Genomic DNA, 26,734 nt, shown 5'->3' on the forward strand with positions numbered 1-26,734 from the left:
GTTTTATTCTTCCATTTGGTTTCAGCAGATGGTGGGTCCAGGCTGTTCCCCACAGGCAGCTCCTGTACCTGGGAAGCTCGTATGTGCACATGTCTCCATTATCAGCCCGCAGCAGACAGGTCCTCTAGTGGCATGTGGATCTGCATCCTTAAACAGTTCATCAGAATGAGGCGACATACCCCCGATGGCTTTCCACTTGACCTCTGCTCCCTTGTCTCCTCACCTTTCCCTGGTCCTCTCTCTGGCTTCTACTGGAGAAAAGGTTGAAAGGCAGGCTGCAGAGCCACTGAAGGATTGACCGCTGCCCTGAGGAGTTACTGGGTGAGGACCCAGAGTCTGGGGTTTCTACACCAGGGTGCTCTAAACTCAGCTTTGAAATCCCAAAGGAAAAATGACACCCAACAAGGCAGAGAGAAAAGGGACTTTATTGACTTCTTAGTGAATGAAAACAAGTTTGAGCACATCAAAGCGTTTTGTTTGCTGGTGAGGGATGAAGACTGTCACTTGAGGGAGGAGAGAGAATATGTGTCCGAGATGTTCCTGGGCCTTCTGGTTCGTAGTTTGAGGACCATCTTAACTGTTGTCTAACTGGGTTGTGAATTGGTTAGGAGACAAATCAGAATTCCTCCGTGATTCCCTGGTGATGTGTAGAACCGAAATAAGATATATGGAGATCTTGTGAGAAGGCATAAGCAGGTATGAGCCCAGTAAAAGAACTCTGAGGCCAACTAGACTGCTTGGGATTGCCCTAAGTCACCATTACAGTTGGGTCCTCGAGCTCATTTCTGACTGCACTCACCATGTGCTCATGAAATGTTAAGACCAGACTCCAGATCTCTGTGTGTGTCATTTTTACTGGTACTGGACTTCTCTTGGCAATAAACAAGACAGATCATATGATTCCCCCCTCCAACAACGGTGTCTTTTCCAGTGTCCCTCCCTCCCCTCCCCCAAAACAAGCGTGTATTTCTTCAGACAGACAGACAATGGTTCATGTTTCTGTAGTGCCTGTAAGTGACATGTGGAATGGAGAGGCTGGACTTCAGACCCCTGCCCATATTTGTATCTGCTGATAAAGATAAGAATAGAGCTCTAATATAAAAAGAACATTTGGAATCACAGTGTGTTCTGTTTTCTTTGGGATACTTCAGGAAACATAACTCGTTGCCTCGGTTCATTAGGATGAGCCACAGGCCAACATTTTAGTGATGTCCTGTGAGGTTGGATAAGAAGGAAGGTTTATTCTAGGGTCAGAAAAATTATTACCTTCTTCCTTATTTAAGCCTCAAGGAAGGATCCATGACGTCAGATCTAATACACTGCTGCTCAAAATGTAGTGTTTAAGCAGCCTGGACCTTCCCCCAGGCCTAAAGCTGTCTCTAGAGCTGCAGCCTGAAATTGTGCATTTTTAATAAACACTTGGGTGTTTCTCATGCCCAATGAAACTTGAGAATAGCTGCCACAAGTGAATAGATTCTGAAGCTTGGGATAGCCATGGCCCATGGCCAGAGGGCTGGGCATGCTGCATCCCCTCTCTAGGCCCGGTAGCTCCCTCGGGTAAAATGGATCAGAGTGCCAGCAGCCATGATTTTAGGACAGGGACACAGCCCCCCAAATACAGTGGAAATAAATGGGTGCCACCGGGGATGAAGCCTGAGAGAGAAGCTCTTTAGAATTGGCTGGGCATGAACAAAGCAGGAAAGAATGTCTTGGTGACCAAACTCAGGAGTTCAACTGGGGAGCATTCCAAAAGGAGCAAGATATACACAACTACGCATACACACACATACACAGAGGCAAGAACATATCACATGGACCCTTCAACCTGCAAATTTTAGCTTCAGATAAGACTTTTTCACCAATGGTAAGGTGATTTCAATAGAGGAACATATTTTTTGGCAGCTGCTAGATGGTTCCTCATTATGGATGGTTGCTTCTGGTGGACATCAATATAATAGAATTCTGCATTGCTCTGGGATCTGTGACCTCAGAAGAGAACTATGGAATTGTATTTCCTCACCCTCTCCCATCCCCAAATCTGACAAGAGGTTCCTGGCAAGCTTACCCTGATAATAGAATTAGCCTCATCTCCTTAGGCCATTTGCCATTGACAGTTTCTCTAATTTCTCAACTGATTTGGAGGGTGAGATTAGATTGTCAAAAATGATGTTCATTATTGATAGTGAACGTACAAACGAACACATTTCCATGTGCAAGGGTTCACACCAAATGATTTTTGCCCACAGATAAATGTAGGTCAAAATCAGTTTCTAAAAATCTGAGCCACTGCCTCTCTGTGTCTGAGGACAAACACTCCACAGAAGGAAAGGAGCACAAAGACCAGCTCAGTCTCCTCAGATGGCAGAAGGCAGTGCCAGGGTACTTGCACTAAGCAATGTATTCGGAGTTCAAGACTGCCCCAGTTTCCAGTTACCTCTGCTAGTACGTATGAATGTGGAACTAAGACCAGAGTAATTAAGGACTTACACCTTAGAATAGGCTTTTACTGTTCTAGAAACAATCTTCCAGAGGATGAAATGATCCAAGATTCCCCAAAAATATTTATTTATACAAAGATTTTGAGAGTAATATTTGTATTTGTCTTTATACCTCAGTCTATGTGTCTGGGGCCAAGTCATCGTGTGGCACATGTGCAACCTCCCTGCATGCCTCACCCGTTGGTAGCACCTGCTTCCAGGAACACCAGGTGAACCCAGGGTCTTAGGGGGTAGAGGCGAACCCATAATCCCCAAGACTGCACAGACCCAAAATCCAGACATGTGCACCCTGACCTGGAAGGTGTCTAGCCATACGTCCAAGAGGAAATACGATTGAGGAAGCAGGGGAGAGGAAGGACCCAGAGGGCAGAAAGGAAGGCGTTAATTCCCACCCTCTGCTTCTGAGTTCAGCATATCCATATGGCCCAATATCGCTGATGGCCCGGGAACCACATTACCTGGATTCTTCTCCCCTGTAATGACCATTGGTGCTGCTGATTGCTGTTGAGAGGACAATTTGCAAAAACAACAGATTCATCCTTAATCCCAGGTAGTATGAGACACGGTTCTGGGACTCTGTCTGGGTAACCTGTCTGAAGGAAAATGCTTGTCTTGTGTAATGTTCCAGATTCCCTAGAGCAGATGTGGGGCAGCGATGAGCAAATCTGACCTCAGAAGTGTCTTCCAGGCTGGCCCCGTCCCCGGCCATTCTCTGCCCTTCCTCCTCCCTAGGGTGTCCCAGATCCATGACCACATGATGTGTCACATGTCCACCTGCCATCCCTCTTCGTCTGTCCCCATCACCTCTGTCTACATCACAGAAAATCTGTGTATTCTGAAGAGTTGGGCCTTCCCCTAACCAAACCCACACTTTCTTTACCACAGTGATTCTCAGAGCCAGCAAGAAGGAGAAATGTCCCGAAAGGGAACTTCCGTCTCAGCCCTTTGCCCGGAGCCAACGGGTTGTGGGCTCCAGGCCTCTAGGTGAGGTCTGTTGCTTTTGTTTCCCGAGGAGCAGGCAGTCAGGCAGTGGCGGTTCTCTGTCCTCTCTCTCTGTCGCAGGCAGGTTCTCAGCTACACTTACAGGACTTGACCACCATGTTAGAGAGCTGTTCCACCTTGGGGGTCCTCCCGACATAGTACAGGATGGTCAGAGGCTCCAAGTCCTGGGGCACGCAGCAGGGTGAGGCAGACGCTTCGGGATTCAGAGTGTTGTACAGTCCCAGCACCTAGGGAGGACACGTCATTTAGAGGGTGGCAGGCCAGGCCTGGGGCCTGGAGCCCTCCCCAAGCTCCGAGGGCCGCTCCAGAGACTGAGCAAGAGGCAGGTTGGCCAGCGATGTCCTTTCGGGTTGGGTACACATCTCTGCTTGTTTGGGTGTTTATCAGCTTAAGCCGATAGCAACTGCTGGGTGACTTTAAATGGATAATGAACTATTCTTTGCTGTTAAGAAACACTCCACTTCTGGGTTTCCTAGCCATAACTGGTCACTCTGGTGAGAAGGGGTCTCACCAAACACTGCTTTGGGCCATTTAGTAAGCGCCAGTGTAAGAGCCCCCAGACATTGCAGTAATCGTGAGCTATCAGGAAATGTGTTTCACAAATTCCTGCCCTATTTTTGATTCCCCTTGAGGGAAATAAAGGCAAGCTAGTTTCAAAGTCCTGACTTCCCCCATCCCCTCCCTTTCTCTTCCCATAGTTTCATGTCAGCTTCCTCGGGGTGCTTTGCCTTGCCTTCCAAAGTGACTTCTCTACATGCAAGAGGCTGGGATGACCAGAGTTCTTTCACTGATGGCAGAAGCCTTTCTGCCCCAACATCCCTTGCTAGCCGTGTGTGCACATCTCTGACACACAGGGTGTGGTATGACAGTGCATTTCCAGAATGCTATGAGAGCTTTAGATACAACAAAATGTCTGGTTGAAACTAGAGAAGAAACATCAAAGGGCAGAATGTGGCAAAGTAAGAGTCGGGCCAGATCAGAACCTTCAGCAAAGAGATTTTACTTGCCCCACATCATCATTCGCTCATTCAACATTCAGCCCTTCATGCATTCGTTGGAACGAGTGGCCCGGTGGGCTCAGCCCCAGGGCCCCACATGGTGTGAGCCCCGCTGCGTACCGTGCTGTGGGTTGTGTCCGCACTGCGGAGGTAGGGGCAAGGGCCTGAGCAGAAGTTGGCGTAGTAGCCCTTAGGTTCATGGACCCACTTCCAGCCCAGATCTTGTCGGAAGTCAATGTAGAGAGGGCGCACACAGCAGTTCTCCTCCAAATTGCTACAACAACAAAAACCATTTATAGTCAACCTAAAGGCAACTACCAATATAAAATTTTAAAAATTTCACCGATGACCCTCATACTTTGTACCTAGAGTCCTTCCTGGTCACCCTAAGAGGTGGGCCAAATCAGTGGAATCCCAGGTTCAAGTGTATTGAGCAGTATATACCATAAAAGCATTTTTCTTGTGTTGAAGACCATGATCCCAAGGACATAACAGGCAGATACAGATGATGCATGAGGAAGAGAAAAAAGGCAAAGGTGGCCCTGCCCCCTTTTACATCCTAGATCAAAGCAGAGACATAAATTGCGTCACATAAAACCAAGCACTGAATGTTCTTAGCCAGCTCAGCTTTGTTGAGGTCGATTTTATTATTACCTTCCTAATGAGCACCCAACGAGACCTGATCTCTCAGCTCATGCCGCTTATATACTACATTAGACAGTTTAGACCAAATCTGGAGGGCATTGAATCAAAATGAAGTATATCCTTCCCTTAGACTCGTGATTCACCCCGATTTTGATCACCAGGCCATCTCAACTCTGTTCCCTGCAGAAATCCATTTGGCAGTGACCCTTGCCAAGTGGGCATCTGGCCTGTACTTCAATGTCTGCTGAGACCTAGAACTTCCTACTTCTAAAATCTGACTTCTTGTGAGTTCCAAGGGTGAACCATGGCAAACACTCTTGGCTGTCTATTCAAAAGCCATTCCTACTTCCCTTCTCCCTCGCCACCTCCCATTACAGAGTCTAGAGCACGAGATAACTCCTTTTCCTAGCCTCTCTCGCAGGTAGGGGTGGTCATGTAACCCAGCAATGATCAATCACACATAATGAGTAGTATGCAGAGGGTAGAGGCAAGTTTTCGCAAAAAACAATCTATGCTTTATAAAAGTCACAGATGGAAGAGGAAACCCGCCAGCTCTGCCTCTCCTCCCTTCTTCTTGTCATTGAACACGGAGAAGATACCTGGAGCTTTAGCAGTCACTGTGACCATAAGCAAGAAGGCGAAAGCCAACATGCTAAGCACGGCAGACCCAGAGAAAGAGGCTGTATTCCCAATGGCATGATTAGGCAGCCAGACCAACCCTTCTTGTGAACAAGGAATCCTTTGTGGTTCAGGCCACTGTTACTTGCAGCCAAGAGCATCCGCTCCTAACTGACTGAGCCACACAGAACTAATCTACACGCCAGCCTTCAGACAGTTGGCGACAACTGCATTGCCTCTAGTACACCTTCAAGCTCAACATCCCTAGTTCACTCAGTTGCTCCTTATAAGACATGGCTTTAGATCTAAAGGTTTCCTAATTCATTCTCCCCAGCTCCATCCAGGCATCCTCCTCTCCAGCCAAACTGATCCATTCATGTTCCTTCCTTCCTCCCCTCCCTTCATCCCTACATGCCCAGACCTCACTCATCTGGGGAGGTTCAAATTCTGCACCCTTCTGAAGCCTTTCCTGCAGCCACAGGTGAACTTGATGCAGATTCTTAAAGCACTCTCTCCTTTGGACCTTCTCGTGGATGTGGTCATTCTCTACCTTTCAGTCAGTGCTGTGTGTGCTTGATCATCCCCCCCATCCCTGCTTATAAATGAGGAACTCAATGACATAAGAGGTTCTTTCTTTTTCTCTCTTCATAGTGGCTACCTACTACTTCTGAATTAGTTCATTAATTTCTCCAGTTCAAATTCCCCTAGTACATGGAGACTGCCCTATTCCCCTTCCCCCAGGAGCATCCATGGACAGTTCACAAGGAACTGAGCACTTCTTTCATGGAAAGTTCTGCATGCAACTGGTGCAGCCACTCTGGAAAACAGTAATGGAGGGCCCTCAGAAAGTTAAAAATAAAGCTTCCCTATGATCCAGCAGTTGCACTACTAGGTATTCATCCAAAGATTACAAAAATACAGATTCCAAGGGGTACATGCACCCTGATCTTTATAGCAGCTTTATCAACAACAGTCAAACTATGGAAAGAGTCCAGATGTCCACTGAAAAATGAATGGATAAAGAAGATGTGAAATATATATATATGTATATATATACACATATATATAATGGAATATTACTCAGCCATCAACAAGAATGCAATCTTGCCACTTAGAACAACACAGATGGAGCTAAAGAGTATCATGCCTAGCAAATAAGTCAGAGAAAGATACAATATGATCTCATTCATATGTAGAATTAAGGAAACAAAACAGATGAACATGGGAAGGGGGAAAGAGGGAGGGAAGCAAACCATAAGAGACTCTTAATGACAGAGAACAAACAGCCTTGCTGGAGGTGGGTGGGGCTGGGCTAGGTGGGCGATGGGCATTAGGGAGGGCGCTTGTGATGAGCAGTGGTGTCGGACGTAAGCGATGAATCACTCACTAAACTTTACTCCTGGAACCAACCAATATTTCACTCTACGTCAACTCCCTAGGATTTAAATAAAAATTGGAAGAGAGAGAGAGAAAAAAAAGGAAGTCCTGCATTCACCTCCCCCCACCAAAACACGCGTCAGCGTACGGCCCGGGCCCTACTGAGAGGCTTCGGCCAAGTCTGTCTAACCCAGGCCTCTAAGCGACGCTCTGCCCGCCCCCGCCGACTTCCGCCAGGCTTGAAATCCTCTTTCCTGGAGATGTTGGTGCCGAGCATCCAGGACCCCGGGGTAGCACAGCCTGGGCCGGCCCCGAGCAGCAGCAGGCCCGTACACGCGGCCTCGGGGCTCCCGCTCGCCGTGGGCCCAGGCTCACCGGAAGCAGTAATTGGTGTCCAAGGCCCGCTTCTTCCGCTGGCCGCCCTGGCCCGGGTTGTCCAGCCGGTGCGGGGGAATCATCATGAGGATGAGGTGAGGGTTGTGGTGGTCCTTCTGCTTCTTGAGGCGCCCGAGGTCCCCACGGCCGTGGTCCTCCTCGCTGTCCACACCTGCGGAAGGGAAGGAGGCGGACAATCTCCTGAGGGAGGCCGAGTGGCGGCGGGGTTCCTGGCCGTCCGGCCGCGGCCCAGGCCTCGGGCTGCCGTCGGGCTGCAGCTGGGGGCCCCGGCCTCCCGGGGTCGGGTCCCCTGGTGACCCCTGCGTGTCCGTCCTCCGGGACCACACAGCCTTCCACGGTGCCTCCCGGGGCTCAGGGGCCCACGGGCTTCTGGGGAGCACCCGCGGCGGCTAACACATTCCTCTGGGCTGTCCCTGTAGATTGAGACTGAGAATCTCGGGGTGCGAGTTCCCTCCCGTGATCCGAGTCCGTCAGCACGGCACGGACGTCACCCTAGAGCGGGCGATGTCTCCGTTGAAGATCACCGTGATGGAAGGACGCCTGGGCGGCGCAGCCTGAGCGACGTCTGCCCTCGCTCGGGCGTGACCCCGGGGTCCTGGGACCGAGTCCGCGTGGGGCTCCCCGCGGGGAGCCTGCTTCTCCCTCTGCCTGTGTCTCTGCCTCTCTCTCTCTGTGTCTCTCATGAGTAAATAAATCTTTTTAAAAAAAAAATCATGTTAATGGGAGCCCGAGGAACGAGGCAGAATAACCGCTAACTCGCACGTGCAGTACTAGTTTCCAAGCGAAGCTCAGACAAGCTCGTGAGGCGTGTGATCCACAGATTAGCAAACAAACTCGGGGTGGCGGGTGGGACCCCTGCTATTTCATCCTGAAAGGGAAAGACTGAAGAGCGAATTAGTCTCAATTCCAAGGAGTTCTGGTTTGTGCCAGGCGGCTGCCGGCTGCTGTCCGTCACTGCCAAGGACAGGAACACCAGGAGCTTAATTTACATGGTGACAGAAGGGCCTTGAACCCCAGGAAAGGACACTAGGACCCGAAGACAAGTGAGAGGCCTGAATCTAAGGTTCCCTTCTCTGAAAATCTTTTTTTTGTTTGTTTAAGATTTTATTTATTCATGAGCAACACAGAGAGAGGCAGAGACAGAGGCAGAGGGAGAAGCAGGCTCCCTGCAGGGGACCCAATGCGGGACTCGATCCCGGGACTCCGGGATCATGACCTGAGCCGAAGGCAGATGCTTGACTGCTGAGCCACCCAGGTGCCCCCCTTTTCTGAGAATCTTTATGAACAAGATAACTGTTTACTAGGTGGAAGGATCTAGTCCTGACCTGTCCCATAGCTAAGGACCCCAGAGGTCTTCTGAGCTCTGAGGTTCTGTGATTAGGATGCTGGATGCTTGGCTTTAAAAAGAAGGGGAGGGGGTGGCCTGAAATCAAGCCCGTGAAGGGGAAGAGGACTGCCCGGGCCTGGGAGCCAAGAGAGGCTGCATCTTTTCCCAGACAAGCCTCTGCCCTCAGGCTCTGGCTTGGTTGGTTCCATCTTGAGGAACCACCTGGCTCTGGGTGTGCCTCAGTTAATCCAAAACGGGACCGTGAGAGGAAAGAGAACTTCCCTGAAATCCAGAGACTGCCCAAAGATTGAGCGCCTCAGAAACCGTCTGGAAAACCAGAAAGGACTCTCAACTGTTTCTCCATCATAACACAAATACCCTGAGCCCCAAAGCAGTCATTCAAATCCAGATGACTCCTGGGTGGGAATCAGGTGGCCTCTGAGATATCTGAAAAGGTCAGTAGTCAGGACACCTGTATCCCTGGTCACCGCAGTTCACTTCTTCTAGGGAAGGGGAAGACAGCTACTATATGTGGAGCGTTGTGGCACCATGTTTTACGTTTGTTACCTCATTCAATTTGTGTGATAACCCTGTGAAAGAGGTATTCTCGTCTCCCTTTTACTGACTGAATTCGGAGAAGTGGACCCATTGGCCTGCATGACCGCACCACCCTTCCCAACGTTACACTGTCTCCCAGATGCTAACAAATTCTATCTATAAACTGAAAGTCACACGCCTTGCCTTTGGAGCGAAGCAGAATTACTCTACTATGAGATAGGTGGCCGTCTCTGTGAGGGAGTTTGGTTGCTTTCCTTGGGGCCTTGGTAGGGGTCTCCTGTTCTATGCCGCCCCATCAGGTCCCCTCCACCTACTATACACATCCATTTTGTTACCTTTGAATTTGATTTCCATCACCTCATGGATGTTTTCTAGGATGTCTCCATTGGGCTGAAAGGTGTGACATGGACAATGAATGCTGATTTCCAGACCTAAGTTGGACTCTGCAAAATAAGACACGGAATCAGTGAGAAAATTCTTTATGTGATGGGGAAGTGTGCCCATCACCGTGCACAGTGGGCCAGGGCCTCTGCTCCAGCCAGGGCAGTCACAGGAGCTGAGAAATACTGAAGGTCACAGGGGACAGGAAGTACCACCAAAGCTAGAGTGGACCTCCACATGTGTTACCACATTGCAGGTGTTTCTGTTGAACCAAAAAAAGGCATCAATTAAGGGGCATTATAAAGGAGAATTCCCCCTCTTTTTTAAAGCTTTATTTATTTGAGAGAGAGGGAGAGAATGCCTAAGTGTGTGTGTGAGAGCAGGGGGAGGGGCAGGAGGAGAGGGAGAGAGAGAATCTCAAGCAGACTCCATGCTGAGTGTGGAGCCCCACAAGGGGCTCAATCCCAGGACCCTGAGATCATGACCTGAGCCGAAACCGAGAGTCAGATACTTAACCGACAGCACCACCCAGGCGCCCCGAAGGAGAATTTTCATAGGCATCTCTTTTCAGAGGATGATATTGGGAAAAAATTGTCACCTGCCTACGTGGGGGCAAAAGAATGAGGTTATAGGAAGGGAGAAAAAACAGCCACCACACCGCAGAGGTGTTTGCTGGGCGAGGAGATATGCGAGCCAGCCTGCTGAGGAACGATGACATGGGAGGCGGGGGGCCCGGGGGAGGCCAGGGAGGGGGGCTCACTGAAGAACTGCGGAGTGGAGAGGCTGCGACTCAAAAGGCCACAAATCCCTCCAGATGGGAGGAAGATGGCAGAGTCTGAGCCCCAGGATTAGGAGTCAGGAAGCGATGCTAGAGGCGAGGCCACCTGCAGACCAACAGCAGAATCAGTCTGCAGGGAAGATGCCAGCCTTTCTACCAGGGCCATGACGGTGGGTATAAAGGGAGTGGTGGTTTGCAGAGGAGAGAAGATGAAAATCACAGTGACCTTTGGCCATAGTTTCCTTCAGGGGTAAGGACAGAACGAGGTCAAAGTTACTTGGAAGTATCTTCTCTGGGAATCCCTGTTCACTTCATGGGCAAGCCGGAGATGTGGATGGCTCACTGGGGGAAAACGAGCAGCTCGGGAAGACGTTGTGAAATCGGAGCACAGGCCGGAGGAACTGGCCAAGGGCCAAGGGCCCAGATGACACAAGCTCGGAGAGAACCAGCAGGAGGACATGTGGAGATGCCAGGGTTGCTGACAGAGACTCTGGTGTGAGAAGGCCAGCTGTGGCCCTTTCTCCTACTAGTGGTGCTGGGGCTACCAAAACTGGGGAAGCAAGGAACTTAGTAAAACGGGTTGAGTAAACTGGAGGGAGAGAAAAAGAAGAAGAAGAAGAGAAACATCTGAACTGAATCCCGTAGTTTTGTGCAAGGAGACCAGGAAGGGTCTGGTGTTGTGTCAACTTTGGTGGGTTAAGACGCAGCCAGGGAGGCTCTGTCAGCCCAGAGGCAGCAGCAACAAGCTGTGGTGTAGGGAGGTCATGGGGAAAGGGACCCCTGCGGGTTCGGGATCAGCATCTCAGCAAGCTGACTGATTCACTGTGCTCCCTCACTCTGTGAGCAGCCAGGCTTGGGGCCACCCCGAGATCTTCTTGAAATCTGGTCATCAGGGAAAACACCAGAGTCCAAGGCAGCTCACACCCGGCCCATGTACAGAATGGCTCAAGCCCATAGGTTCTTCCATAAACTCCAGAACCCAGTCTGATCTGTCCTGCTCCAAGCCAGGGCTGCCTCTCGGACCCACTGACACTTGCTGAGCTTGAAGACTCCTGTTCCAGAAGGTTAGCTCTTGTGGAGAGGGATGGGGCTAATATATAACAAGGAAGCCGATGCCCAGCCAGGGAACAAGGCGTGAATAGAGGCGGATGCCATAGGAGCGTCATCTTCCTGGTTTAAGGCCGTTGAAGGAAGGAGCCGGGGTGGCTGAAATGGGCTACAGGGTGTACTTCCTATTACCCAGAAGGACTCACAGTAGGCCACAAGAGACCTGGAGTGGGCAAGTTCTGTGATTCTGTGAGTTAGAAAGTCAAGGTGCAGAGGCTCCTGGTGGCTCATTCAGTTGAGCATCTGACTCTGGTTTTGGTTCAGGTCCTGATCTCAGGGGCCATGAGATCGAGCCCCACATCGGGCTCCTCACTCGAGTCTGCTTGGATATCCTCTCCCTCTGCCCCTTTCCCTGTGCATGTACCCTCTTTCACCTGCTCTCTCTCTCTCTCTCTCCCCCTCTCTCTCCTTTTTTTTTTTTAAGATTTTATTTATTCATGACAGAGAGAGAGAGAGAGAGAGAGAGAGAGGCAGAGACACAGGCAGAGGGAGAAGCAGGCTCCATGCAGGGAGCCTGACGTGGGACTCGATCCCGGGTCTCCAGGGTCACACCCTGAGCTGAAGGCGGCACTAAACTGCTGGGCCACCGGGGCTGCCCTCTCTCTCCAAAATAAATAAATAAATCTTTAAAAAAGAAATAAAGTCAAGGGTGCAGATAGATGTGTGAGGGACAGTCAGGGTTAGGGGACAGGTGATAGTGGGAGATGGTGACCTGGCTCTGTCTAGGTAGACGACTCAGAGTGATGACAACAATCACCAGCTTTTGTGGAGCATTACACGTCAAGCACCGCTGTAAGACTTCACATGCAGTAACTCATTCAATCTTTCTAATTATCCTACAAAGCAGGAACTGATTATTACCCACCCCCGTTACACAGGTAAGGGCCCTGAGGCTAAGGGAAACCAAATGGATTGCCCAGGGTACCCAGCCAGTAAGTGGGGAGCGCCAAGATCCAAACACCTGATGCCTGAGCCACACTCCTAATTATTAGAGACAATGAGGGACAAAGAGGGGGCAACAGAGACCACCAGGGAAGATGCCTTTGTTTTCACAGTGCCCCCCCCGGCCCCCGCCCCATCCTGAGCTATGATGCTGCTTGTGCTCCCTGCCCAGGCTGCCAGGGGATGTCTGGCTCTGCAACATAGTGCAACTGTAGACTGAGTGAAGCAAGAGCACAAGGGTGTGGGACCTGGGCCCCTCACTCCAGATAGGGCTCCAGCCAGCTCTGGGATCCAGAAGGCAAGCTGGCAACCCAGTGCCCAGTGGGCTCTCAGATGTCTGCTGAACGAATACAAGACCATATATGTGACTCAGTTTCCTCATCGGTCCACACTGCCAACTGCTCCATTTGGAGTCCATCTGCTGCCTGGTTTGGGGCCACGAACTCTGAAGAGACTCACGAGCTCTGCATAAGTAAAGGTCTGTGTGTGATTCCCCTGCGCGAGGCGGCGGGGCGCATCTGCCTGAGTGGGAACTGAAGGTTCCATGAAGAACTAACCTCAGAATTGGCAGCAGCGGGGATGGTGGGTGGGGGAACCCACAGGTTTTATTACGAAATTATCTTTTTGATGTCTCGAGGAAGATGGAAATCATTCTCAGCGCAAACTTCTCATTGAACTCTGCAGCTGGGAAAATAAGAACTCCTTCAAGTGCCCAGGGCTTCAAAGAAATCCAGGTGGAGCTGATCAAAATCAGACAGGGAAGCTAAGAGATTAATTTCCCCAGCCTCTCCTCTCTGCAGCCATGTCAGGCTCTAGGTGGAGTGCTGTCTGAGTCAGAACTCCCAACTGTGCTGCCGAGGGCTGATCCTCGTCCTGTGGGTGCTCCTAGGCTTTTGCCCTTGTGCTCAGTAGGGGGGATAGGATGGAATGTCCGGGTATCCCTGGAGTTGCCCACGATCGGTCGGCTGAGCCACCAGGTAAAGCCCCTTCGGTGAGGACCTGCACACTCGGATGCCTGCAGAGCCCAGGCAGGTTAGCAAGCCAGCATAGCATGCTATGAGGGGACTGCCAGCCTCACTCCTGGGGAACATCGGGGCCTGGTAGGGCCTATGGAGCCATGAAGAACATACACCCCACCTCGAGAGGTGGCCACTCCTTATCTCTCATGGATCGTCACCAGAAAATGTTCCGGTTTCTCTGGAAAATCCAGAAGTCCAGGTTTTTTTAGTGAATCTCCTGACTTTAAAAATAGAAACTGTTGACCATGACTTAAATGTAAAACATTATTTAGGCCAAGCCTTAGTGACTTGACCCCAAAACATCAGGACAATTTTCTCAAAACATCAAGGACAAGAAAAGACCCACCTGCTCCTGGGACTCTGGACATCAGCCTGCAGATGGACGGTGCCCCTACGGCAGCTGATGATAGAATAAAACTCCAGGCAAGACAGGGAGAAGGGACAGATGGACCCGCCACAGGCACCCCCTCCCTTCCGAGCATCAGTCCAGGCAGTACCCCAAAGCAAAGAAGGAGAATAACAGCAAAGCATGGTGGTGCCAAGGAGACTCCAGTTCTGATCCAGGCCAGATGACCCTGGCCAAGTCACTCAACCTCTCTGGGCCTCAGTTTCTTTATCTGACCTAATAAAAGCTTACTCTTTTGTGACAGGATAAAAGTCATGGAGCTCTCTCAAATACATCTGGTCCCTAAAATGGTTCTATGAGGTATGCAGGGAAGGACCCATTACCTGATTTTCCAGGTGAGGAAACACAGCAAGTGGGCCAGATATTTGGGACATGTGACATTTGATATGCATACTGGACAGCTCTCCTTGGATAACCACCAAGCTTTCAAACTTGGTTGGACCCCAAGAGAACCTGCTCCCAAACCTGCTCTTCTTCCAATATTCCCCGTGCCGGTATGTGTTACCACGACCTCAGAAGCCATCCCAGATGCCCCTGTCCTCACACCCCACACCTAACCAGCCCATCCCCTGGGCTAGACCTCCAAGATAGACAACAAATCCATATCATCTCCATGCCCGTGGCTACCATGCTAGTTGAAGCGCCCATGGCTCTCATCTGGGCTCCTGCGATGGACCCTAGCTGGTTTTCCTGCTCCTTCCTCTGACTTCATGGAAATCAGAGAGTCTTTTTTTTTTTCTTTTAAATATTTCATTTATTTCAGAGAGAAAGAGAGCACTCAAGAGAGTACGAGTGGGGGGTGGGGAGCAGAGGGAGAGGAAGAAGCAGACTCCCAGCTGAGCAGGGAGCCCGACTTGGGGCTCAACCCCAGGACCCTGGGATCATGACCTGGGCTGAAGGCAGACAGGTGCTCAACCAACTGAGCCACCCAGGCACCCCCAGAGGAGTCTTTTAGAGATAAATCACTTCATTTTATATCCCAGCCCTGTTTATAATACTCCAGGGCTTCTTGTCACACATTGAGTAAGTCCTAAAACCTGACCATGGCGTTCCAGGTCCAAAGTCATATGGCCTCAGCTAACTCAGGCCCCCCCAGCTCTCTCCACTCCCCCCACATCAGCCTGTGTGCTGCTGCCAGAACAAATCATGCCTGCTGCCGCCTGGGGGCCTGGGCCTCACCACCTCCTCTGCCCGGCACATCCTTATTGTAACCTTCCCACGCTGGCCCTTCTCATTACTCAGACCTGGGTGCACACATTCCTGCTCACAGAGGGCTTCCCTGAGCACTGCATGTTGGACCCCACCCGTCATTACCACAGCGTCCCCTCTCTATCTCTTGGGGTACTCACCACCGAGGTTCCTATTCATCAGTACGTTTTCTTGTTTATTGAGTGTCTCTCCCCCCGGAACAAAAGCCCCATGTGATAGGGACCCCACGGGTCTGGCTCACTGTTGCATCCCCAGGGCCTGGCTGAGCGAGCATCTGCATAAATACCGGTTGAGTGAATGAATGAATGAATGAATGAGGGACATGGCGAGCCGGTGGTGCAGCCAGGACTTGAACCCAGACCTGTGACTCCTCTAGTTTTGTCCTCTTCCTTCTATTTCGTGAATGACCAAGGGACCTGAGGTTCCTTCCAAAAATACTCAAGACTAAGAGTCCACCTACCTCTTCGCAAGAGCCATTCACGCACAGTGTCAGTGACGTCAAAAGACAGCCACTCGGCGGTGCCCCGGGTGGGCAGATTCTTGCCGCCGATATAGCGCTGTTTGGCGATGTGCTCGTCGGGCCGGAGTATCTGGAGGGCAGAGAAGGGAGTAAGTACCCCAGGCCGGGACAAGTACCGCGGCATATGTCACAATGCAGGAGGACAGGCGAGGGGAGCAACAGGAAACTAAAACTTCCTGAAGGCTCCTGCGAGCCCCGTAGTGAACGCTCCATCCTCACCAGAACAGGCAGATGCAGAAAGTTCTAGAAGGCAGGATTCACACCACACCCAGGGCTGCTGAACTCTGCACGGGAGGAGAGGCCCGAAATGGTAGAGGGGCTGGCTCTCCCGCGTGCGTGTCTTCTGTTCCAGGAGGGGCTCACCTGGAAGAGCTCGATCCTCTGCTCGCTGCGCTTGGAGCTGGGGTTGGGCACCCGCAGGACCCGGAATTCTGCCCGGAATAGGTTGGTTCCATTTTTCTCCACTGAGGACACATTGAAGCGGAAAACCTTGGAGGTGATTCCTTTGGGGCAGACGGCCAGCTCATCTAGGAGATCAAGCAAGCGAGGAGAGGTACGGTGGGAATGAGACCCAGAGGGGCCAACGTGCTGCCCACGGACACTCACCAAGTGGCCAAGGTCCCACCCATGACCTCCCTAGAGGCTCGAGGCCTCAGGCCTAAAGGTGGAGATGGGAGGAAGCTCTTGGTGGCCCTGGAATCACACCACAGGCCTGAGCCAGGAGCAGGGAGACCTGGGAGCCCCAGGACATGGTGCCAATGACTGGCCATCAAAGGCAATCACCCCTCTCCCAAGGCCTGGACATCTCAGCTCCGGCAGGCCCTCCAGGCTGCCTTACTACTCTTAGAAAACACAGATCCTCAAAAAATCGCAACAAATCCCCCTAGTAGTTTAATCATCTCACAGCTGGCTGACCCATTCCTGTGTTCCTTCGGCATTCATTCATCCATGACACGTGTAGTAGTAAGCGCATACTGTGTGCCAAGCATAGTGCTGACGCTGGGAAGCAGAAATGAAGAGACATGCCCCTGCCTTCAGGAGATTCATATCCAGGGGAGGATATTAATACAAAGACTCAAACAGCAGGACCAGCAGGAAAGTGTTGAGGGCCTTTGGAGAAGCTGGGGGGTTGCTGCAAGGAGATCAGAGTAGGGAGACAGCAGGGAGCACTTGAGGGAAGAGGGACCATTTGATCTGGGTCCTGCAGGAGGAAAGGGTTTGAGGGTGGAGAGGAAGAGGATTTTTCATGGAAGGACTGCTGGAAACAAAGCAGGGAGGGGAGGAGATGAGTGCGAGGACCTGAAGCAGCCCTGTGAGGGCCCCCAAGACGAGGTCAGGACAGCAGATTGGGGTCTGCCCACGGGGAGGCTGACCTGTCAGACTGAGAGGTTGGAGTTTATCCCATTAGCGGTGGGGAGCCATGGAAAGTGTTAGAGCCGTGCAGCGACATCATTAACACCCTGTTCTAGACCCATCGAGGCAGCACTGGTATGGCAAAGAGCCCACATCTCAGGCCTGGTGGAGCCGCAGATGTTTCTTCAGACAGAGCCGGGCCATCCCCATCGGCTCCTTTCTAAAGGTTTCTGTCCTTGACAGCACATGCTATGCCAGCCTCTGTCACCCTGCCGGCCTCTTCGTCCCTGTCCACAAGACACAAGGCAGCAGATTCTCTTTCCCACACCTCAGGGCCAGACGAAGAGAAAAGAAAGAGCCAGTCTTTTTCTCCTGTACACTTTACAACCTCAAGGTCTGAGCAGCATTAACACCCAGAGAAAAACTTTCTACACAAATGGTAACGATAGCCAGAACTTGAAATTCAAGCCCATAGACCCAGATTCCACACATAATGGACATGGCTGGAATGAGCTCATAATCACCCCGAGGGATGGTGTAGGAAGTCACGGACAAGGCGGGAAGGATCAGAGGCCTGGAAACAAGCAAATGCGCTACTGATCTTTAGGAAAGGATGAGTGAGTGTTTTTGGAAATTGCCATCTGGTGGGCCTGACACTGATTCTTAGAAAATTAATGGAACAGATGTTAGGAAAACAAATGTGTGAATGCCGGCTAATGAAGCCCTGATTAATAACTGGCTTTGAAAGAACAAATACTGCCAACTCTTCCCTCAACCATGTCAGATAGAACCAGAGAGAGGCATCAGTGATAGCAATTTAATTTTTCAGCTTGCCAGTTTGGAAGCCTCTGGACACGGAGAAGCTCGTGGACTGGCAAGTACTGACACACTTGGTTCTCGAAGGAGCTGTCATCAGTGTAGCTTCAGTCATAACAGCACCTCCAGTAACTGCTGAAAGATGGAATGAAGTTTGTCCATGTTGCTGTGGAAAGGAAAAATGGAACAGAAATGGCACGTGCCAGTAAGCAGAGTCAGAGGGGGGTCAAGACAGCGGGAGGCCAGGATACGGGGGGCAGCAATGAGCTCAGAGGGTCTTCAGGACCCCCTTGTGACCATCGTTCCTTTGTTGCTTCCAGCCCATCGATCAGATATCTGTTCCCTAAGATGGACTCCTCTTGGTGGGAACTTCAAGGAGATTTCAAGAAGGAGTGGGAAGGATCTTTGTTTTTTTTTTAAGATTTTATTTATTTATTTGAGAGACAGAGCATGAGCACACAAGCAGGGGGAGGAGCAGATGGAAAGAGAGAGAGGGAGAGAATCCCAAGCAGACTCTGTGCTGAGCAGAGAGCCCGATGTGGGGCTCCATCTCATAACCCTGAGATCAGGACCTACCTGAGCTGAAACCAAGAGTCGGATGCTCAACCCACTGAGCCATGCACGTGCCCTGGGAAGGGTTATTATTTTTTTTTAATCACTGGAACCTATAGATTTCTAGCAGAGTTAGAGGGACATTAGGGTTCATCTAGTGAAGAATCTGATGTCCAGAGGGGTCTTGGCCGGGCCACACATAAATTATTGATGCAAGCAAATTGACACTAGCAAATAAAGCTCAGACATAATTACTAGTGATTACAAGAGAACTGCCTAGGAGAGAAAAGAAAACGTAAATATAATCTTCTTGGCAATTAAATCCACTGAATAATGATGATGTTTTAATAATTTGTGGACTGAGAGTGTAAATAAACCAACTGTACTAACACCACCTTACATTTTACAGAGCTCTTACCAACTCACCTGACCCTCTAACAATCCTTGAGGAGAATGAGAATAAGTCAAATTGACCATTTTACAAAGGAGAAGAATGAGCGTCAAGAAAGTTAAAGGACTAATCCCAAGGTCACGCAGCTGGTGGGTGGCAGAGCTGGTATTTGAGCCCAGGTTTTCTGACCACCCCTCTTTTATTAAAGTGGGACCTCTGGAAGTTGGGATGGGTCCCAAGTGATCATCTAGTGGAGTCACAGTTTCACCAACAAAATCAAAGCTCCCATGAAGTGGGCCTAGAGTAGCAGCCTAGGCCTAAGGAACAGCCAATTCCTGCTAAGTTCTGTGGGTCAGCCATGCTTCTGCAGGATGCTGGTATGACTGGACTAGAGGGTCCACCTTTATTTATTTATTTTTTTTTTATTTATGATAGTCACAGAGAGAGAGAGAGAGAGAGAGAGAGAGGCAGAGACACAGGCAGAGGGAGAAGCAGGCCCCATGCACCGGGAGCCCGACGTGGGACTCGATCCCGGGTCTCCAGGATCGCGCCCTGGGCCAAAGGCAGGCGCCAAACCGCTGCGCCACCCAGGGATCCCGAGGGTCCACCTTTAAAGTTAAATCATGACTATGCAAAAAATATTTATATTGATGGAGACTATTTTCTCTTGTTTTGCTATAGGGAGAGAAAAATAAGCAAAGAATGTTCATGTAGCGTATTCATGAACAAAATGTGGAAACAGCTGCCTATGTTTCGACCATGCCTTGTAAAATGTTTTCCAACACCAGGGCTCCTAGATGTGCCTTTGCTTGTATCCATCATTTCTGCCTGTAAAATCCTGCTAGTCCCAATGACGACATACGTACACTGGTTCTGTGCTGCTTCTTCACCCTGGCTGCACATTAGAATCATCTGGAGAGCCTTAAAAATAGGTGACTACCTTGGAGTGGGTGGGTCCAGAGCTAGCTAGCTTGCTTTCTTTTCTTTCTTTCTTTCTTTCTTTCTTTCTTTCTTTCTTTCTTTCTTTCTTTTTCTTTCTTTCTTTCTTTCTTCTTTCTTTCTTTCTTTCCTTCTTTCTTTTTCTTTCTTTCTTTTACTTCCTTCCTTCCTTCCTTTCTTTCTTCCTTTCTTTCCTTTCTTTTTTCTTTCTTTCTAAAGCTCTCCAGATGATTCTAATGTGCAGCCAGGGTTGAGAACCACAGTTTATAGTGCTCTGCAAAGGGTACCATGGCTTCCAGATGTTCCGGAAGTTTGAGAAACTACACTTCGATGGTTTAACCTGAAATAGGTTGGCCTTTAAATGTACTAGACATGCAGTTTGGCCAATGCATCTTTTTTTTTTTTTTTTTTTTGAAACTTTGAATTAGAAGCCCATCAGGATTTTAAGCCCAGGTTCAAAATTGGGAATTTTCACAAAAAGAGCCAGATTCTCTGCTCTTCTGGGAAATAGCAAGGTCCAGTCAAGCTGGACCCACATTCCCAAATGCAAAAATTACCAGGAACTGGGCAGTGGGTGCCCTCTTTTACCAGGGCATGGGCGCCTCTGGCTCCCCCCACCCCCCATCAGCTTCCCACACACCCTCAACCCCAAGGCCAAGTGTCCCATATGCTTTGGCCTGGTGCTGGTGCTGAGGCTTTTCTTCCATATCCTTTGCATTAGCTGGCTGGCCTCTGTGGGCACCATGTTTGCAGCCCCTTAAAGAAAGGTGTTCACCTAGTACATGGAGTCTTAAGCTTCGGTGGCCTTAGGAATCAATGGGGCACTTTTCAGAAATACGGATTCCCCAGGACCCCACCCGCAGATTCGATTCTGTAAGGGTGAGGTTGGCCTGGGAATCCACATTTTTCACACTCATGTAGCCCCTGGACCATTCTTGGAGAAACACTGACCTAGCGTGCAGAGGGCATTGGCACACAAAACGAATGAGTTCTGGGGATACGAAATGTCTTTTAATTTTCAGAATGAGCACAATCTAAATGTAGCATCCAGGAAAGAAAGACTAACATATCAAGTTTTCTCTCTGCTCAGGATCTCTCAGTCTGCCGGTTGTCTTAGCGCCACCCTTGGATGAAAACAAGAGTCTCCCGCCAGCCACAGATAATTACAAGCGAGAAGTTAAAACGACACCCACACTGGTGATATCTTGATAACAGGGATGACAAAGGAATGGAGAAGGCTGTGTCTCCCCCCACCCCCACGACCACGTGTGTCAGAGAGAGCCTCTACACAACCAACTCCTGGTGAATTATAAAAGGATTTACAGAGTCTTGCCTTCCGTGCGGAGACTGTTGAATCATCCCAGATGTATACACAAAATTGTTTCAGCTGCAAGACAGTTTGGAGATGATCTCTGACTTTACAGATGAGAAAACTGGCCTCAGAGAGATGACCTGCCCAATGCCACCTGGTGTGGCTACTTAACCAGCTCAAGCCTCTTTGTTAGACAAAGAAAACCCTTTGGTTGAATTTGGGAGAACATCTGTGGTGGTGTGAATCTCCTGGCCATAACAACAGGCGGAGGCAAGAAAGGACACACCCAGTGGTCCCTGGGCAGTCTGCCCCCAGGGTTACTAAGAGCTCCTACCCACCCCCCACCCTCCCCCCCCACTTGGTCCAATAAGTGATTTTTTTGTGTTGTAAATCAAAATGCTATTGAAGCCTTAAGGTTAAAGATGGGACTTAACAATGCTTGTTTGACACACTGGCATTAGTGCCTAACAACGTGCATTGTGCAGACAAAATGTTCAGGTTAGAGTCCCTGCTCTTTGAGGCAAATTCTTTAACTGATGCAAGTTTTTGCTTCTGAATCAGGGTCCCTATCTGACAGGGCAGAGCCAGGGGACGGACCCTCTCCTCTTTGCTCACCTTGGCACCCTTTCTCCTGCACCACTGGAAATTATTCCTTGCCACACTTCGCCCTCCAGACTCCCCAATCCCCTTGCGCCACCTCCAGCTGTTGCTCCCCTCTAGGGAGCAGGCTGGCTGGGAATGATGACATGTGGAAGGGAACGCGATCTCATCACTCCTCCCAGAAGCTCTGGCACCCAGAGCCTGCCAGCATCCCCCCACAGACCCAGTGGCTCTCCTGGCCAGGCCCTCACAAGCTCAGGACAGGCTTCCCTTGCGCCGAGCCTCTGAGGACGGCCTTCTGCTCCTGCTCGGCATCTGCCCACTGCCTTCTTTCTAATTAGCGTGTCTTCTGCATCTGCCTCTCCAGGGCTGGCTCAGCACCTGACCAGCTGCAGGGCGGGCCCAAGCCATGTCTGCTCAGCCTCTGTGTCACCTCCAACAGCTGCAGAGAGTCTGGGCCCGCTTCCTGTTTGCACCTGCGAGCCTCTGTGGCATCACCCGTGTCCCACGGGGCCCTGGCTCCTCCAGGATATCCCACAGAGCATCCTGCTCCCTGTGCCGGATTTGCTCCCAGCCTGCTTAGACTCTGTGGCCCCAGAGCCACCCCCGAGCTGCCACAGTCGTCAGGTCCCAGTGCTGCTGACGGAGCTGCACAGCATTCGCGTGCCCTTGCCCTGGCTTTCCCCAAGGCTGCCCGCCATCTGTGCCCTGAGTCTCTGTACAAAACCGATGTCCCCGGCGCCTCGATGCCCTCGCGTGCACCTGGCCCATTCATTCTCGGTGCGGCATTCCAGGCTGGATGGGCCCTGGTGACTCAGAGTCCCTCCTCCCTGGGACTCCACCTCCTGACCCGGATCCTTAAGGTCCGATTCCCTCTCCCTCACCCTGGGCTCTCTTCAGACCTCTCCTGCAGGCCTCAGCTTTCTATATCCGAGCCCATTATGTCCTGACTCGGTGGTTGCCCAGGGGTTGGGGGTTTCAGCCATCCTGGTGCTGGTCCCTTTGGAAACCGTAGGCCCTGGGCCGACCAGAGCCGCCCCACCTGGAGGAGGCCGGGGAGCGTGCGCCCAGCTAGGGTACTAACTCTTGCCTCATACTCAGGCTTCCGCCCCACACGGTAGCCACATCCTAGGCAAGGCGCTCCAGGCCGCCACCGGAAACGGGAGTGGGAACCCCTGGCCAGTAACCACAGGCTCCTGGAGCTGGCATGGGCCAGCTCCCAGTAGGGCCTTTTGCACCTTCAGCTAGAGCTGCTCCACCCACTAGCCACCTACTCCTCTTCCTTCTCTTTGGCCAGCTTCCTTTCAACCCCTGCAGTGCCCCCCTGGCCCCCCGCTCCCAGCCTGCATCCTCCCACCCTTCCGCCCCTACTCCCCACTGCCAGGTGAGCCAGGGAAGAGGTAGTCAGGGTGGCGAGGACACCTGCTGGTAGGAAAAGCAAACAGAGCTGCTCCCAGAGTCCCTGGCCCAGAGTGGCTCACATTCCTCCTTCTCGGGCTGTCAGTTTCTCAACATCTGCCAAATCTCTCTCTCTTGTATTGAGGTTTTTTAAATGTCCGTTCAGTAAACACACATGACTTCCACACGTGTACAAACACACACACAGACGTCTCACCCAGAAGCCTCCCAGCTTCTCGGCACAGACGGGAGCCTCCTGGGAGGACACACTCCCAGACACATGTCCTCTCTGCACCCACAGCCACACCTCCCACCCACTCTTCCCGTGACACGCAGACACAGCAGGGCGGCCAGCAATCATCTACACGTCCAGAGCCACAACCCTGCTTTCCCCATGTCCACAGGCCTGGAAGACGCCCATTTTGAGCACATGAATCTGTCTACTGTACAAAGCCAGATTGCACATGGGCCGCAAGCACATGCACATGAGGGCATAGGTGCGTACCCTTCAGTCATGCTCACGGCTCCCGTGGGTCACGTGTGTGGCAGAGACGGAAGGGCCTAGATGGCAAGAGGCTGCCTCTTGCCTGGGCTTCCAAAAGCTTGACAGACATTACTCTGGGGCAGGTATACCCTTCTTCCCAAGAACTGGAAAAACTAAACCAAAGACGTGTCACAATGAGTTGTGAAAACAAGGGAGAAGAGCGAGATCTCCAGACTCGTGGGGCCTCAGGGCTTTCAAGAGAACTGGCCCCTGTCCCTCTGGGGCCCCCCTGTGCTCCCAGCTACCTACCCCATCACACGTGCCAGAGCACAGATGTTAACAGAACAGCCTGATGTAATTCCACAGGAAAATCAGTCAAGGATGTGATGTGAGCTCAGCAAGCCACTCAACTCCAGGGCTCCGGGCCTCCCAGAAGCACCGGGCTCTTACCAGAATGGCTCTGTCTCCCTCCGCACCCACCTACCCAGCCCCTACTAGGCATCGCACCTCCTGAGCCTCGGTGTGGGTGAACCCCAGGGCACCCTGCTCTCAGGCCACTGCAAGCACACCGCCCGCCCCCGCCTGCTCCGTGGACTCCCTACTCCAGCTCAGACCCTTCGGAGCAGACACCCCAGCAAGAATTTGGACTTACTGTGCTCCGCCAGCCCCTGGATCATGTCGAATTTATGGATTTCTTTGGCATAGTACTCCGACTCGGTGTTTTCCTGAGTACAGCTGTCCTCCCTCTCTCCCTGCATCTCCTCCAGCAGCTCCCGGGTGCTGTTGTAAAGGGCCAGGACCTGGTAGGGGACGTGGGTCATCACCGATGGCTCGGGGGGACTGGTGAGTCTGAGTTTGCTCAAGATCTGTCCCCTAATGGCTTCCACCCTCTTCTTCTTGATGTGGCCAAAGTCCAAGGTGGTGCAAGTGGACAGAGAGAGGCTGACCGTGGCAAAGTTCAGCAGGGCCAGGACCACCAGAGCCCTTTGCAAGTGCATCTTCATGCGCAAGCTGGGGAGAGAGGCCGGGGGGCTGCAAGGCCTGGAGAGGAGGAGACCCCAGCAGTCGTGCAGAAGGAGGGAGGAAAACCGGGCGGCCTCCCTAGATCCCGAAGACTGAGGCTTGGCAAGAAGGTGCATGAACTCACTGCACTGTGAGAGCTTCAGGACTTCCAGGAAGCGCTGGCAACCCTGAGCACGAAGAAGCCGACTGTGCGCCTTGTAGCTCTGGGTTTCTTCTCCATGTGTCTAAACAGGTTCTGCTGGGCTCTGACTCCCAGCAGGCCAGGTGGAGGGCAAGCAGAGGGCTGGGAGGGGTGGCAAGGCAGCTGGGAGTGGGAAGGGAGCTGGAGTTTTTCCTTAGGTAAAAATAAATAGAGCGGATATCTGATATTGCCAAATGTCGCTTGGCGATGGGGAGAAAGTGGGTATTTTAAAGAAGGAGCAGAAGGACCATGGCTGGGTCCCAAAATCAAAATCCTCGCCTTGCCCTGAGGGAGGATAAGAAAAGAGAATGGAAAAGAAAAGGAAAAAAAAAATGTTTAAAAAAAAGTCAGATCACCAGTGAGTAGGTGGGGAGAGGCAGGGCCGGGCTGCGCTGGTCCAGCTAAAGGTGGGGGCAGCGCAGGACACACTTGTCTCTCGGGCACACCATTCATGCTTTCTCTTTTGTTTACACTTCCCCGGGGGCTTTCTAAATGACTTTGTTCACGCTGCCTCTCGTCTTCATTGGCTGGGAAGTGGGGGTATGTGTAATTGGAAGGCAGAGAGAACAGGCCCCTGGAGAGCAGCCCCAATAATCCACTTGGACGCCCAGGGTCACCAGCACCTCGGCTTGTCTTCTCCCTCGGCCATTGCTTCTGTTCCCTGCTTCTCTTTAAAAAATAAAAAGGAAGAGAAAAAAGAAAATAGCAGCCAGTTCCCTGCACGCCTGCTCCGGAAAGCTGTTATTCCTTCTTTCTCAGGCTTCTTCGCCTATCTCTGTCTCCCCTGTCCTGCTCATTCCCTTGGCCTTGGCTTCATGCTTTCCCTCCCTTCCTCTCCTTGCTGCTTCTCCCTCTCCTTCTCCCTCTCCCTCTCTCCCTCTCTCCCTCTCCCTCGCTCCCTCCGCTCCTCTCCCTCTCCCTCTCTCACACACACATGCACACACACTGCTTTCTCTATTTCTCTCTGCTGAAATTTTATACCTCCCTCCCATGACGTCTCTGGCCCGGGTGGGGGAGGGAGGGACCAGCGCACGCAGCCTCCTTTGCTGCACGATTTTAATGTTTTAAACAGGCACAGGAAAAGCCGAGCCCATTTGAAAAATACTTTGCGAGTCCTCTCGTTCTACGTGGTAACTGAACTTTTTTTCCCCTCTTGGAGTCACTCCTGCTACACGTTGACTGTTTTTCTGGAAAGTTACTCCGACGAATCCCTTCCCTCCTTCTCCCCCAGCTCCGTGGTGCTCCCGCCAGCTGTCAGGCCTCCTCTCCGGGCCCCGGCGCACCACGAGCCCCCGCACCACCGCCGCCCCCCGCACCCCAACCTCGCCCCGGGCCGCCCCCGGGCCCGGCTGCGCACCGGCCAGGGGCGCGCGCGGGGCTGCGCAGGCGCGGCCGTGCCCCACCTCGGGGGTGCGGGGTGCGGGGTGCGGGGCGGGCGGGGGGCGACGCCCGGCGGGGGGGAGCCGGGTCGGAGGTGGGCTGGGCTCCGCGGCGCTGCTGGCCCCGACTCTCCCTCCACTGACAAGCCCGGAGTCGGGCGGCGGGCTGAGGCTTGGAGATGCTCCAGGGCCGTTGCAAATGGTGGTGTTTTCCGGCAGATCGAGGGTGCCCTCTGGCGAGGCGAGGGCGCCAGTGAAGGAGCGCGGCGGGCCGGGGCCGGGACGCCCGGGAGGGTGGGCTGGGGGCCTGGGGGCGGGGGCCGCGGGAGAGGGCGGCGGGATCGAGCCCCGAGCCCGGGGGGCGGGGGGCGGGGGGCGCCTCCCTCTCGGCCCGACGTGCGCACAAGTGCACCTCTCTCTTCCCGGGGCCCCGCTCGGCAGCGGCAGCCGCTCTCCCAGAAATGTCCTCCAGATGTTCGCAGCCTCCCTCCCCGCCGCGGGCTCCGCGGGGAGCTGCGCCAGCGA

At 52.1% G+C, this 26,734-nt stretch overlaps 2 protein-coding genes and 1 long non-coding RNA gene across 9 annotated transcripts in view; 1 reads left to right on the top strand and 2 right to left on the bottom strand.

Annotated features, from left to right (window-relative positions):
* TTLL5 (tubulin tyrosine ligase like 5) overlaps positions 1–1,116 on the top strand; it is a 269,627-nt gene extending 268,511 nt beyond the window's left edge. For 4 of the 7 annotated variants that reach the window (XR_013386547.1, XR_013386539.1, XR_013386544.1 and 1 more), the window contains one exon: positions 29–1,116. The gene's annotated coding sequence lies outside the window, so the exon portion shown is untranslated. Of the gene's footprint in view, positions 1–25 lie in introns of all 7 variants that reach the window. The other 3 variants (XR_013386548.1, XR_013386545.1, XR_013386542.1) reach the window with 1 other exon arrangement.
* TGFB3 (transforming growth factor beta 3) lies at positions 407–26,079 on the bottom strand. Its single transcript, XM_077910082.1, has 7 exons — positions 24,279–26,079; positions 16,145–16,308; positions 15,722–15,851; positions 9,755–9,862; positions 7,514–7,685; positions 4,619–4,772; positions 407–3,727 (listed from the first exon to the last, which is right to left on the bottom strand). Exons 1-7 carry the CDS (start codon positions 24,763–24,765, stop codon positions 3,569–3,571), a joined length of 1,374 nt encoding a protein of 457 aa, XP_077766208.1. The 5' UTR covers positions 24,766–26,079; the 3' UTR covers positions 407–3,568.
* Positions 17,775–19,875, bottom strand: LOC144320933 (uncharacterized). Its single transcript, XR_013386553.1, has 2 exons — positions 19,502–19,875; positions 17,775–19,294 (listed from the first exon to the last, which is right to left on the bottom strand). It is a non-coding gene; the product is annotated as an uncharacterized LOC144320933 (long non-coding RNA).
* Positions 26,080–26,734: the final 655 nt, after the last annotated feature.

The sequence above is a fragment of the Canis aureus genome, chromosome 9 (genome assembly GCF_053574225.1).
Source record: "Canis aureus isolate CA01 chromosome 9, VMU_Caureus_v.1.0, whole genome shotgun sequence".
Lineage (NCBI taxonomy): Eukaryota > Metazoa > Chordata > Mammalia > Carnivora > Canidae > Canis > Canis aureus.

Coding starts and splice junctions, on each gene's coding strand:
- TGFB3 (XM_077910082.1), bottom strand. CDS start 24,765: ATGCACCTTCTTGCCAAGCCTCAGTCTTCGGGATCTAGGGAGGCCGCC. Junction 9,863..15,721: donor TGAATGGCTCTTGCGAAGAG/GTAGGTGGACTC, acceptor CTTATTTTGCAG/AGTCCAACTTAGGTCTGGAA. Junction 7,686..9,754: donor GATGGAAATCAAATTCAAAG/GTAACAAAATGG, acceptor TCCCTTCCGCAG/GTGTGGACAGCGAGGAGGAC.